The sequence below is a fragment of the Echinops telfairi genome, unplaced genomic scaffold (genome assembly GCF_000313985.2).
Source record: "Echinops telfairi isolate 266 unplaced genomic scaffold, ASM31398v2 ScPeMD7_4;HRSCAF=17, whole genome shotgun sequence".
NCBI classification, from domain to species: Eukaryota; Metazoa; Chordata; class Mammalia; order Afrosoricida; family Tenrecidae; genus Echinops; species Echinops telfairi.
In genome coordinates, this window is record NW_022103900.1 from 33029572 (window position 1) to 33045096 (window position 15525).

At 43.1% G+C, this 15525-nt stretch overlaps 1 protein-coding gene across 5 annotated transcripts in view; it reads left to right on the plus strand.

The window, feature by feature from the left end:
* ZEB2 (zinc finger E-box binding homeobox 2) overlaps nucleotides 1–15525 on the plus strand; it is a 139961-nt gene that overhangs the window by 97384 nt on the left and 27052 nt on the right. For 4 of the 5 annotated variants that reach the window (XM_045298614.1, XM_045298625.1, XM_045298632.1 and 1 more), the window contains exon 3: nucleotides 2584–2655. The exons of the other annotated variant lie outside the window; for it this stretch is intronic. In XM_045298614.1, coding sequence (XP_045154549.1) covers nucleotides 2584–2655 — 72 coding nt within the window. The remainder of the gene's footprint in view (nucleotides 1–2583; nucleotides 2656–15525) is intronic. 5 annotated transcript variants of the gene reach the window in all.

Here is a 15525-nt window from a genome sequence, read left to right on the forward strand (position 1 = left end):
CAAACCTCCATCCCAAGGGTGGCTGGAAAACGCAAACTTTTACAAGTGTTTGAAAAATAAATACACGATGTGGTTGCAGACACAGTGTGTCGAGGCAGAGATGGCTTGGGAACTGTTTCAGGTCATGCTTGAGGCAGAAAGACACCCAGGACTGCCTGGATTCCGAGGAAATCTTCATAAATGACATAACTGTCTGTCCTGAATATGGATTCTCTTGAAGCGTAACGAAAGAGTCGTCTGCTGAAGACAAAGGAGCCCTGGTAGCACAGTATTGAAAGCGCTGGGTGGCCAACCAAAAGGTTAGTGGTTCAAACCCACCGGCTGCGCTGCAGGAGAAAGATGGGGCTAGTCTGCTACCATAAAGGTTTATTCCCTTGGAAACTCTATGGCACAGTTCTACCCTGCCCTACAGAGCCGCTATTTGACAGGATCTCACAGGATCTCAAACGAATACCCGAAGGAACATAACAAATTAAGCTTGGCATTACAAAGAAAAAAGGATCAACAACTCAGCAAACTGAAGCAAAGCGTCTTCTAGGGAAAGCACACACCATCTCAGCTGACGTCTGTGAAAGACCCGAGCTATGCAATCTCTGGTCAGAGAGGAGAAGAACTAACGAAAGGCGACACAGTGCTGACTACATATTTGCGTACCCAACCCTTATTAGTTTGGGAAGCCACTACCTACTATAACTTCTCTTTACTTTTTCATCAGAAAATGGCAATGAGGAAGGAAGTACAGCAGAAATCTTGAACATTACCACTATTATGCAAAAAAAAAAAATGCTGTTAACTGTTTTCCCCTCACTGACTCGATGTGCTCTCAGATGGAAAACTTATGATTCTTGTGACTCCTGGCTACCAGAAATCACATGAGATGAGTGAGGGAGAAAGACACAAAAGCTATATTTATATGCACTAGAGAACTTCTCAGAAATACCTTCATTTAATTCCTTGCAGAGACTGATGAAAATCTCAGATGAGGGAACCTTTCAACCGATCAATTATTACAATTGGTGATGCAATATCACTTTATTTTGACCTTCTAAATGTTTTAGGCAGAATGTCCCAGTGAAAACATTCCTTTAACACGGCAGAAGTCCAGGGCAGGGGATAAAATCAGTTATTGGACAGCTTAAAGAGCATTCAGTGTATCTGACTAGTTTGTGCCACGGCATTAACTTAGTAGCTGTATGCGCACGCCAGCAAGAAAGAGGAAGATCTTCACGGAGAAGGACGGATGGACACAGTGGCCACAGTGGGCTCCAATGACAAGAATCATGGGGATGGTGCGGGGCTGGGACAACTACTCGAAGGCAGTGAACAAGGATCTAGACCTATGCGTTTTAACTTACAACGCCCCTGAGTTTTCAGCTCTGTTGCCATAAACAGATAGGCTGCAAGACACTGTCTGTAAAACCCCCAATTAAAAAAAGTGTATGCATTTTACATTTGCTGTAACATTTGCTGGAAACTCTTCTATCAATTATGACTGGTGAATGTGCTAAGCAGGAAAATGTCAGGAGAAATTTGGGGACTCACAGAGTCCTCTTCACGTTGTTCTTACTTTAAGCAAACCGATGGTCGCTGAGATACTCATCCTGCATCATATTAGATGCTCATCGATATTGTTATTTTAAAAATATGACATCCAAAAATATCATGTTTGCTTTACTTAATTGGAAGCATCTCGCTGTCAGCTGCTATGCGCTGCATTAGCGCACACTCTGCAAACTGCAAAGTGGTGGGCAGAAATTTCAAGAGGGCCCTTGTTTTTCAAACTCTCTCTTCAAAGATTCCAGTGGTTGAAAATGACCCTTTATTATTTATTAGTCTTCATCTTCAAATGTAGCAGATTTCCATCTTCATCAGAACATTGGACTGTTACAGCCATCTATTTCCCCCCCTCAGAAAATGACTGTGATCATCCACTGAGGCATAAATGATAAAGAGAAACAGGTACTTATGGAATGATAGAGAAAGAAATAAGGAAGGTATGATTTAGAAGCAGTGAACACTGATTTTCAATACCTCGGGGATGCCTGCTATATAAACTGAGCATTGCAAATTTTGACATGTAGGATTAGGTTTTTCCAAAAAGAAAAATAAATACTTGCATAGATTAAAGCAATCAAAGCAACCCCCAGGGGGAAACGCAAAAACGCATGAAAATAAAATAAGAAATTCGAACTTGCCACTAAGCATGCAGTTTCCAGAGGCAGAGCAGCAAGCATGCCCCTGCCCAAGTACAAATACTTAGCTGCTTCTGAGTCTTATTGAAAAAAATAATATCTTTCCCCCTGTTTGTCACTGGAACTGCCACCAGAAGAAAAGCCTTTCGTTTGCCCCAAATAAGCACCTCTGTTTTTCACAGCTTGCAGTAATGCTTAAAGTAAATAAGTTCTTGTGCAGCTAGCACTATTGAATTCATTCAGTGGCTTGAACAAAGCTATTGTTGAGCAGTTTTACAACAAGCCTTTTCTGTTTCCTTTCAAAGAATCTTCCTTGTTCCTGTAGTTGGCATGCTTAGTATCGTAAGCCTTGCTACGATTTTCAAATGCTAAAGATAATTTTCCCCCACAGAAGAAATGAAGGAAGACTATGAAACTATGGGGCCTGAAGCCACGATCCAGACCACCGTTAACAATGGTGCAGGTACGACTACTTGACCCCATTTGTCCTGTGTCATGTGCCTCCCCACGTCAGAGAAAGAAACACTGTCGCATCCATCCGTACCCATGACTTAATGGATAAATCAGGTTTTTGTTTCCAAACCAGACTTCCAACATTTGGGCATTTTAGTCAACCGTTATTATCATCCAGCCATATACCTCAATTTGCCTCTGAAACTGAGCATCAGGCATAGTGAACTGTGAACAGAGATCCATCCAGAGCATGGGTGGGGTCAACTGGTAGTAATTCTTTTTTTGTTTTGGGACTGCATGAATAATTTTTAAATTAGATTGCGTTAGGCCTTTCTTAGCTACCACGTGATATCAGTTATTGAGAATTCAACTGATATGGGAAAAGATACATACTGTACAATTTTTCTTTTTAGAAAGTGAACCCAATGATCATTACTCCCCACAAATAAAAATAAGATTCCATCATGTCAGTTCGTTTTTCTTCTTTGTACATTGTCAGTTCCTCACAACTTCTGGCTAACACGCTGTGCTGGGAAAGTAGTAAGCGGTGTTCTGTTTGCCCCTGCTACTGCTCTGTAACGGCGTTTCAGGACTTCATCACCTTCCGGATCCTCTCCCTAAAACTGAATGGCATCGTTCCATACATGCTCATGTCACCAGCACAAATTGAGGTTGACTCACTCGGTGTACCTCTCTTTCTCTGAGACGAAGTTGATTATTTTTAATGTTTCAAACAATCCTCCATACTCCCACTACAAATAGCATAGCCTAATTCCCAGACTAACATAATCTTCCCAGGCAAGGACCCTTCCCCACCAAAATCAGACAACTATTTCTACTGAACTCACAAAGGGGGTGGAGGTGGGGTACTTGCAGTTTTATGAAATTTAAGAACAGTAAGTAATTAAGATGGTATTCATATCTCCCTTATGTTAATACACACCATAATAAATGGCTCATGCTGTGCTTCTATTTAGAATGCTCTTATAAATAACTAAAAGGCACTAATTCATTTTCTTGGGGGTAAAGTAAGAGAAATAATGAAAAACTATTGTAATTTTTCTTTCATTTGATAATGCTACTTAATTTAAGGTACAAAGAGGAAACTGCACAACATAGGGTTATAGGAAAGGTAGCGGACACAATCCTAATTTCTAGGCAGCTCCCGCGATAACCTTGAGCAAGTCAATTCCTCTTTTGCCAACTCAGTTTCCACACCAGAAAGAATGAAGGAGCTGAGAAATCAATACATTGGAATAGTTGTTCACTTAGAATATCTCTTGTTTTAGTAGTATATGTTGCAGGTGTACTATAACCATATTAAAATAGAAGCAACACCCAATAACTTTATATATAGGTATGATGATAACAATTAGTTACTTTCTATCATGTCCCAAGTCATAAGGTTCAAAATGGTTGCATGTTCCTTTTAAAGCCAGATGCCAGATTTCAACTTAAAGCAAATGAAAGCTCATTTTGATGACCTTTGTAAACATTTAAAGTGTCACAAAAGTCCATTTACCCCACAAAGTGACAACTTGCTACCGGTTTTATACACCTAGAGTCTAAAGTGGAGCTAATAAAAATGGTTCTCATTCAAAATATTTCGAAATCAGTTTTGCAAGTCCTTTCACCAGGCTTTAAAATCTCCCCTTTTCATCCTATTTACCATTTCTTATAGCTCATATCTAGTCATTCCATCAATATGCATTCATTGTGTATAGAAGACTCCGCCATGGCTGCTTCTATTTGATTTGGGAGCTGAGATGCATGACACAGGAATAAATGATGAGGATGCTGATGTAACCGATATGCAAAAAGAAAGAAGGGCAATGGCAGCACTCATAATGCTTTGGGATGATGGAGAGAACCTAGGAAGGGGTACTTGGACACTGGCCTCTGCAAGCAGTCACATATGAACCGAGTCGAGACTTATTAGTCATAGAGGAACGCAGAAAGGCTTGCGCTCCAAAGAGGCCCGTGGGAGCCATGGCAGGAAGAGGTGCTAGCTTTGAAGGACAGGGAGGCAAAGGGTTGAAGCACAGAGTCCTAAAAGGCTAGTCATGGGAAATCACACTGGACATTTCATTTGAAGCCACTGGTGCAGAATATAAAGTATCAACAAACAAAGAGTTCAGGTTATATTATACTACCAGGATTTGGGGAAACCGCAATTCTAAGAGCCCAACTGGATATCACTGAAATTAAGCAAACAAACAAACCTCATAGCCATGAAGTCAATCCTGACTCAGAGGGACCCTGCAGATAGAAGAGAACTGCCACCCTGGGTTGTCGAGGCTATAAATCTTCCGAGGGCCAGAAAGCCTCCTCTGTCTCCAGTGGAGTAGCTGGTAGATTCAACATGCTGACTCTGTGGTCACCAGTCCAACCTGGAGCCCCCGATGCCCCTGGGTTAGCCTGTCGTCACATGATACGCTTGACAAAGGGTGGTGGGAAAAAAGCTTGACAGATGGAAAAAGCCAACAGAGTAGGTCATGTATTGGCCTGCTAACCGCAATGTCAGCAGTTCAATCCCACCAACTACTCCAAGGAAGAAGGATGAGGCTGTCTGGTCCTGTCAAGATTGCCAGCCTCAGAACCTAGTGCTACTCTGTCCTAGAGGGTCTCTGTGAGCGGGAATCCACATAATGGCAGTCGGGTTAAGGTCGTGAGATGACTCAAATGACTTCTTCAAAACCAATTGGAAAATGCAGTCAAACGCCTCGAAATTATAGGCCTCGAGTGTCTAGTGCATAGCAAAGGAGCCCCGGCACATGATGGTGACGCACTCAGCTTCTAACCAAAAGGTTGATGTTCCAACTCCAAAGTGCCTGCCGAAATGAGACCTGGCAGTCTACTTCCATGGGCGTGCCGCCTGGGAAAGCCCGGGGGCCTGTTCTCTTCTGTTCCTTGGAGCCGAAAACCAGCTCGACTCATCCACTGTGGGGCCTGACCCATGACGACAGTGGGCTCTGGCGAGAAGGTTCGTAGGTGGTACAAATGATTTGTGCTTGACCGCGAACTTACAAGTTGGGGGGTCAACCCCAGTCAGTGGGACTGTTCCAATTATAGTCCAGAAAACCCCCTGGGGCAGGTCGGCTCTGTCACAGCCTGGGTGGACAGTGAGGCAGTAGACGATGGAGACGCTCGTTGTTGTAAGACAGAAGGATTCCATTTTGAGGAGAAGCCATGGAGTTGGACTTAAAGCAAGAATGAAAAGCCCTTACTGCCATGAAGTCCATGCCGACTCATGGTGACCCTACAGGTCAGGGTAGAACTGCTCCTGGGAGTTCCGGAGACTGTCACTCTGTACAAGATAGAAAGCCCAGTCTTTCTCCCAAGTAGCGGCTGGTGGTTTTGAACTGTGGGCCTTGCAATTAGCAGCCACACTCGTAACCCCTACACCACCAGGGGTCATCGAGTTGGACCTTAGACAGAAGAATTTTCATATGAGTTGAACTCATATGACAATAAATCCATTGTTTTCTTTTCCCATGTATTTTTTAAGCCCCTATATACATAAGAATGTCTAATGGAAATGAGGTAGTGACACACAAGAGCACTTCACTCTTGCCAGACCGATTCCTTTAACGATACCGAAAAATGAGGACATTAACTCTAAACTGTGATCTCTGCCTGTGGCCCTTCAGACGATACTCTCCTATGTCCTCTTCCAATCATCAGGTGTACCCATCCTTCAGTTCTGCAGGGCCGGCCCACATCCCATTCCTTTAATGGGGTCATTTTTGAACCCCTCAACGTACCCACACTGAACTTGTCTTTCTCAGAAATCCCCCAGCGTTAAAGTGCACACTAATTTTAGCATGTTGACATTGTCCCCTTTATATCATTATGCACCTATTTCACCTAGTGAATTTCACGAGCAGGAGAGATTGCCTCAGTTACAAAATGGGAGTAGTTTGTTATGGTGTGTACCTCTTAAGATGACCGAGGTGATTCAACAAGCAATCAATGCACTGACCTCAGTAAGTTCCCTACAACGTGTTTGAAAAAGGACACGCTCCCCTCTGTGGATCAAAGTGCCCAGGATAGCAGCTAGCATCCATGGCAGACATTATGACGAAAGGTAAGAATGATAGAATAAACAAACAGAGGAGGACTCGGTGGAGAATAAGTGGACTCTCAGAAAAGAAACCATGACCAGAGGAATGCCCCCCCCCCAACCACACCCACGCATACACTCTAAAGCATATTCAGTTCAGTATCTACAGAGATTGAAACCACGGTTTACATCTCGGGAATCAACTTGTTAAAGCCAGAGAAGAACCACCTAGAGGCCCCTGCTTTTTAATGCTGGGCTAGATGAACGGAACAACAGCCTTAATTTCTAACAACATGAAGCATTGTACCCTGATTTATAGGACTCTCTTTCTGCATTGTATCATGTCAATGCTCTTAATGTTGGGAAACATTAAGAAAGAAAATTGTACACTTCGGTTCTAAAGATCAAGAACGCTCTTTTATAAAAAACACCACACCTTCCAGGTATTAATAGGATTCAAATTCAGAATGAAGTTATTATGGAGAGTTTTTTTAAGAGTCTGTGAGCAAATTATTTTTCCAAGAAGATTAGAAAACTAGAAAAACTTGGAAGCATTAGAAACATGAGTTTGCCTACACACTAGTAGTAATGAGGCTCTATCTAGTAACGAGGCTCTAGCTTAGGTGCCTGGTGATCATTAGCATGAATGCAGCGCCACGTGCATATCAAGACCCAAACAGGCCCCTGATGTTTCCCTCTCTGAATGTGTGAAAGTTATATTTACTCAGACAATCTAGTACTCTCGTTGTAGAGGGCTATGAATAACCACCTGCATCTTTGCTTTCTTTGCTTGGGGAGAGAGGGGGGGGTGGAAGCAACTTGTAGCTAGAAACTGGGCAAGGCCAAATTTTATCTCAATTTTTAATCTTACAAAAGACAGGACAATGATTGTCCAGGAACTAACCAGATGGGCCCTAAATATAGTCTTTAACTATGCCTCCAATGTTTTAAGAATAATACATAAATGCTTTGACGCATGAGAAGCAAATGGTATCTGGGAATACTCCAGATTCTAGAGTCAAACATCCATTTGAATTATGTCTGCCAATTACGATTCAGGTAAACCCGAGCATATAATTGATAAGCCGTCATCTCCACATCAGTAAAGTGGAAGTAATGATTCCCTGTGCACAAGATTTTATTGTAGGGATTAAATGACATGTCAATTTTAAAGTGGTTACTACAATGCCTAACATGAACTAGAAGCACATCCAAATTTTTTGTTAGTGGGTCTGTTTTTAGTTTGTTTTAGCTTTGATTTTTTCTTTGTTTCAGCTGCAAGTACACTTGAAACAACCTTTATTCATTAAGAAATAAATGCATTCTGAACTGCTTCACGCAGGTTCCTCATTAGTGTCTTCTCTGGAAACCGAAAATACAATATTTAACACATTTGCGATGGAAGGACCAAGCAGTCCATTTTGCGAGTGTTTCCCAATTAGACTCTCTTGATCTCCAGAAGACCCTTTGGCACTGCTCAGGTGATGCCTTTGAGCCTAAGAGGTGACATTTAGGAAGGAGTGGTTTCGTTTTCTCTTTCATTTCCTCTTTATTTAGCATCCTTTTTTATAGACGAAGATGACTTAGTCTTATTTATAATGTGTGTGTGTAATGACAAAACCTGGCAGGGACTTTTTTCTCCTTTATTTGGTAACTGACTAGCATCTGAAACCATGTCTTTTTTTCCCCCTCCTGCCTTGAATAACAACCAGATAAACAATGAATGAAACATTTGTTACTTGCTAACAGTCACTAAGGTACCTGCATTTATTCTTTAAGTGAGTGTTCCTTCTACAGATGGAGACCCAAGTCATGCATGCTATTGCTCCTGTCCTTAGGGGCTGTAAATCTAAAATGGGGCCAATAAGAAAAACAAAAATCACGATGCAAGAATGTACAATTTACTATTAAAAGTACAGCCTCATTAGCTACTAAAATCCAATGGGTCACTTACTGTGACCCAACTAAGACATGTACTCGCCATGAAGAAAGATATAATGAGTAATGAATAGTCTTGGTCATTAAGGGCTTATAGTCATAGGCGAGTTTAAAAAGTGATGCTTCAGAATATTTTGTTGTATATATTTTTGCCACAATTAAAAAAAATAATTACACTAATCATAATGAATACAAGGAAGAAGAAAATGGTCTAAAATTGGTTGTGGTAATGATTATACAACTCTCCTTGATATGACTGAACCACTGAGTTGTATGACGTGTGGATGAAGTGCCAATAAAACTATTTTTTTAAAAAGGTGGCACAGAAATGAAAAGTGCAAAAAAACGTGTTTTAATGAAAAGTAGTTTGGAGGCATAAAACAATGCTAAATTGTTGCTAGCCACTGTTGTTAATACGGCTATTCTCTTACCTATAACAATGTATGGATTAAAGTGCTTTATTTGAACTACAACGTGCTTCAGATTCAAATGGTAAAGGTGCAATATTGCAGAGGGTTTCAGATCGAGTGTATGGTCACAGGATTGGTGGCTGCAAAATATAAAGATGACTTACCAATCAACCCCGCCGCCATCCAGTGGAGTCTCACTCATAAGGCCCCTATAGAACAGTGTAGAACTGCTCCGGTGGGTTTCCAAGACTCACTCTTTGTGGAGTAAAAAGCCTCATCTTCCTCCCGCAGAGTGCGTGGTGGTCTCTAACTGACGACCTTGTGGTTAGCAGCCCAACTTGCAACCCACGACACCACCAGTGCTCCAAGGTGACTGAAGGGTACTGAAACTCGAGGACAGATTTCCGTTAGGACTTGGGCTTGCTGAACACGCATGTACAAGGAGAATGGTGAAGGATGGAGAAGCGTTGTGGGGGGATCACTGAAGATGGTAGCCTTGCAATGGACAGAAACACACTTTAACAGAAGAGCCAAAGAACGAAGAATGAGGGTGGAGAGATTTGGGTTGGATTTAAAGGAGGCGTTCACATCATATCGGTTGCACCCCGAAGTAGGAACCATCAACATCATCCATTAACAGTAAAGGGTTGGGAGCAGAGACTAGAGAATTAGAGTACTTGTATTGAGATTCATTGATAATCATTTTTTAAAACCTATTCTGATGTGACAGCCTGAAACAAAGTTATGCAATTATTTCAGTATCTTTAGCCCTTGTTTGTTCTCTAGAAGCATAGAGACTGGACTGGATGTTAGTTCAGCAAGGCAAGAATGATACAAGAATAAGGGGCAAAGATGAAAGTCAAGTCCCAAGTTCAGCCTAGAGTTGAATAAAACAGGAACAGATGATGAAATGTACTGGAGGACATACCAGGGCTTAATTACGGAAGTACGTGTGTCAGGTTACCTGAAGCTAACTGATGAAGGAGGAGAGAAGATGACAGTCACCGCGTGACATTGCCAAGTTCTGCTTCTTAGAGACGGAATCGTCCCAGGCTGGGTGTGGCGCTGAGATGCGCTCAACGCGTGCGTTCTAGAGAAGTTCCGTGGTTCTGAGCCCAGGATTCTGTAGGGCTTTCTCTCTGAGCAACGAACAGTAGCAATCACGGCCTGGGGAAACAAACTCAAGGGCTATTTTCTTCTTGCGCTGAACAATGTCCCGAAGCACGCACTGAAAGCGGACGACTCGACCTGTCAAACATCACTCGACTTGTCAAACATCACTATTGCGGAGCGAAGACTTTCTGCCGGTTGAGGTGCCTCTGCCCCTCTCCGCGCTGCCTCCCAGTGAGTGCAGTGGTTTACACAGCATGCAGGGCTGACAAACAGGTTGTTTGTTGAATCGGTGAGTAAACGAATGAATGAGTGAATTAATGAAACAGAACGCTGGTTTGAAAATGACAGTTTGAATTCAGGAGCACGCTGCCGTCCCCCTTTCTCTGTGTGTCAAGACGGATGACAGCAGGGATGGGCTCTGCTGGCAAGGTCCGTGAGGAATGGGGGATTATCAAGGACTGACACAGTTTCATTTACTTTGAAGAAGTGGAACGCATGGAGGAGGATATCATTAAGCATGTGGGGGGATAAACAAGTGCTATGTGAAAAGGGAAAGCAAAATGAACCGTGAATACATTTCTTTTTTGTTCTCCAGTCCTGAGCTAAGCGTGAGCCATTTCTGTATAATAAATTACAATGAAATACCTAATACAATGAATTAATAGGTAATAAAAACTCACCTTCGCCAAGCGTTTCAGGCTTCAGAAAGTTCTTCTCTGCGGAGTGCCTTTGAAACATGCTGAAAATGTAGGAAAATCCAAATTAGGGAAATACTGGCTTTAAATATTAGGTGAAAACTAAAAAAATAAGTATTTAAGGAGAGGATTTGAAGAAACTTGGTGATGATGTCTCTTTGTCGCTATAGATCCAGTTTCTGAATCTCCTAGTGCAGTTAAGAAATGGACAGAATACAGGAAACACACACACAAACACATAAAGAGAAAAATGTTAAGCATTTGTTATTGCATATACATACATAGGTAAGCATGTATACTACAGCAGACATCTTAATTGACAGTTCCCTATATGAATTTTATGGCCTAATAGACCCATTCAGACGCATAGTGACCCCATAGGGGAGACTAGAACTGCCCCAGAGGGTTTCTAAAGCCAGACTCTTTCAAGACCCAGATTGCCACACCTTTTTCCTGCAAGCAATTAGTGGGTTTGAACCACCAGTCCTTTGGTCAGCAGCCAAGCGATTAACCACTGTACCACCAGGGCTCTGTACGGTATAATAATGTGGAATATCTACAATTTCTTAGTGTCATAGCGATCTTCTCAGCATCTAGGGTCAATTCAAATCGATCACTTAAAAGTAAAATCAAAAGACAAGCCAGCTGTTGAGTCAGTTCTGAATAGCGGTGAGCCCATGTGTATCACAGTAGAACTTTGTTCCATAGGATTTTCAATGGCTAATTGTTTAGAAGTTGGTCATCTGGCCTTTCTTCCAAGGTGCAAAGGATCTTAATTGTTTGCCCCACCTAAGTACACTATCAGATCCACTGGACGTGCTGAAACACTGTAATTTTCAAAAGGATGGGTTTGTCTTCTGCCTCTCTCTCTCTCTCTCTCTCTCTCTCTCTCTCTCTCTCTCTCTCTGTCTCTCTCTCTCGGACACCCGGTCCTCCACACACATACTGAGTCATTGTGACGTAGCAGAAAGAGCTCAGTGAAGAGTCCGGATACGTAAATTGCGCATCCAGCTCTCCCAGAAATGTGTTGTGTAACTTTTGGGTGAATCATTAACCTCACAGGATCTTAGTTCTCTCATCTGTTAAGTAGAATAGAGCACTCAACTAGACACGTGTTCAGATTCCACCTCACACTTCCTTTTTATTTCTATTTTTCCTAATGACATTTTACTGGGAAACAAGAACAAGGCAAAAGAAAAAGCAGGAGCTGTTCCGTGAGCCTGAGAATGAGTGGTCATTACACATTCTCCCCCAGGCCCAGCTCCCTCACAATTGCACAGGATCCTGCACATAGGGGCAACCCACCCTTGGTTTCATGCTTTGCTATGCTGAGATTCTTAGCAAGTTTGCAGTAGACCCCACAAATTAGGTAGCCAGTCCTGATCATACTTCATAAATGCCTTAGGAGAATAGCAGAGTATAAGCTAAGAAAAGGAGGGGCGAGATGGGGTGTTCACCACGTGAAGCCTCAAGTCAAAACCACAAATGCTGTCCAGGTTTCACCGTCCTTCCTGGGACACCTCCAGAAGAGGCAAGATCCTATGTGAAAATATCGACAGCTAGATGAACAAGAAGCACTGGGGTGCAAGACACAGACCCTTCTCATTTGGTGACATCAGCCTCAGGAAAGGTGTGCGTCGGGGCTGTGTTCTTTCACCACCCGTGCTCAGTCTGTAAGCTGAGCACAGTAATCTGAGGAGCTGGTTTGGGGGGAGAAGAACCCAGCATCAGGATTGGAGGAAGGCTCCTTTGCAATCTCTGAGAGGCAGATGGCTGGCTGAACCTATGCTAGACCAACCTTGCTGGCAAAGAGGGAAGACAGGAAGCATTTACTAGTGCAGTTCAAAGGCTACAGCTTTGAAGAAGGATTACACCTCAATAGAAGGGGTGGGGTGGGATGGGGTGGAGGAATCCTCACAACTGGCCCAGTAGGCAGCATCCTGATACAATGGAGTTAAGGTTGATTTGCCAACGTTTTCCTTTTACTTGGATCGGCGATCGACACTCAAGTAGCATCATGCATTAAGGAAATTGCTGCAAAAGACCTCTTTAATGTGTTCCACAGCAAAAATGTCACTTTGAACTAAAGCGCACCTGACTCAAGGCATGGTATCTTCCGTCCCCTCATCTGCATGCAAAAACTAGAGGATGAATAAGGAAGCGCACGGCAGAACTGGTATCTCTGAATGACAAGGCTGGTGAAGCCTAGTCAACATACAAGAGATTGGCAGAAGAACAAACAACTCTGTACGAGAAGTCCAGCCAGATGACTCCTTAGAAGCGGGGATGGTTGAGACCTCATTTCATCTGCTTTGGACTTGCTATCAGGAGGAGCCAGGTCCCAGAGAACAGTTCAGGAGAGGGTCCGCAGAGAAGAGGAAGACCCTCAACAAAAAGGGTTGGCACAGTGGCCGCAACAATGGGCTCACACGAAGACTGTGAGGATGGCCCAGCACTGGGCGGCGGTTTATCCTGTTTCCCATGGTGTCATTAGGAGCCGAAACCGATGCAGTGGCGCTACCAACAACAAGGGTAAGGGTAGCAGCCTAGCAAGCACTTATTGAAGCTCAGTCATCACAAATGCGGTGCATTCCGTCCTTAGCATAGAAAGAAGTGGGTAGGAGACTAAGACAACGTTTTATACCTGTGTTTTACTAACAACTTAGCTTAATAACTTCCAATTCCTTTTATTGCTACCACCTGGAGGTTTGAAAAAATTAAATTAGTCAACGTTCTTATCTGAGTAAGAGCAGCCACACCAGTTTGATCACAAAGTATTTCTCAGCCAGAGCAGAGCGGATGTACACTCACATTGTATTATGTTAACCAATGGTCCAAGGTCAGCTTTTCTGATCATTTGATGTGTGCCCACGTACTGAACAAGGAGGGGTCAGACGATTCGAAAGTCTGCCATCATGTTATCATCTGCGTCACACTTTTATTTTGTAAGAGTTTGGTCAGCCAGTCAGACATTTGTCGTGTACATCGCCATTGAGATGAAGAAAGGGGGAAAAAACCCCTTTAATTGCATTCAATGAGTTTTAAAAAATAATAAAGCGGAGAGAGAGAGGGGTTCTGAAGAGGGTAAAAGAGAAGTAGCACTTGGCAGGCTAGGTTGGAGGGTCATTTTCAGACTGTAATCAGTGCACACCAAGAAGAGCCCATCACTCCCGGGCCAATGAAAGCTGCGGGTTTCTCAGCTTTGTTTGCGATTAGGAGCAGCGATCTCCCCTTCACAGCAAGAGTTCCCACAAGAAATCACTGAAGTTCCAAGCTTCCTGACGGTCTTCTTCACTCAGTCAGCAGGAGGGTTCCTGGTGACACTGGCTGGGGTTTCATGGTCCACCCCCACTAAGAAGCTGTGCTGCTTCACTTTTTTTTTTTAATTTAAAAGAATGCCAATAACACGTTCTAGGTGTAGCCGGTGAATAAAAAGAAAACAGATAAGGAAAAGCAATCCATTGGGACAGTAGAATTCTGGAACTTTGAGGCAGATTCCCCAGAAAGCACCTACGGACTCATTTTCCTGATGAGGAAATGGAGAGTCAGAAGCAAGGATCCAGGGCTGATCATACCATTACTGGGTACAACTGACTGCCAGGCACTGTACTGGCCAAGGGCACCGCAACCCCGAATGAGACGTGATTCCTGCCTGTGGTAGGGAGCTCCCACACGTGATTACAATGTGAGGTGATTAAGTTCAATGACTGAGCTATGCAGAGGAAATTCAGAAAGTCCAGGAGGAGGTGTGAACTCGGGTGAGGTAGGCTGAAGCAGGAGTACTTTTGTGCCGTTCTCCAACCCTACATCACCGAGTGTCTTATTGAGCTTCCTGAGGTAGCGTGTTGAATTTCCAGCATAGTGGATTTCCACTGGCCTGGGGTGTCAACAATTTCAAAAGTGTTATGTTTGAGCATTTTTAGGTGTAGTGTCTTCCTACTAAAGATTGCTGGGCAGAACCTCTTTATTTCATAAACCAAACCCATCAATTCCTGCTCATAGTGACTATGGGAGAGAATAGAACTGGCCCCACAGGCTTTCCAAGGCTGTAAGTCTTTATGGAGGTGGACTGCCGCATCTCACCTGTACAGCAGCTAGTGGATTTGAACCATTGACCCTGTGGCTAGCTGTCGAGCACTTAACTACTGCCCTATTAGAGCTCTTTTATCTCATAACGCCACTAAGAGTTCTTCTGATAATAAATCAGTGTCAGAGCTTTCTATTACACAGAACTGTGAAAGATAATTACATATCTAACTTGAGAGTTAAAATTTAAAACAAAACCTGGACGTTTTACCAATCTGTACCAATACATAGGAATCAAAATTGTGCATGGACCTCTCAACTATATTTCTATATTCACAATGCCCTCATACAAAATCTTAATTTAAAAGTAGCCTCTGCCAAAGACTGGACTGCTTCCTGCCGTTGAGAGTTGATCCTGCCGAGTACGACAGATTCCCACTCCCCTGCTCATTCTTCAACTCTCTTGTCCTACGCCTCTGACGCTTGGGGGATTCTCATTGGCATCTGAACACGTCTCTGGGAGAAAGCCATGTCAGAGCATTGGTGGAGATCTTGGCCAAGATGCTGGACTCAGAGAAGAAAACTTCTCTGTTGCTCTTGCTGACCCTTGCCGGGCTTTATGCGTGCCTCAGTCC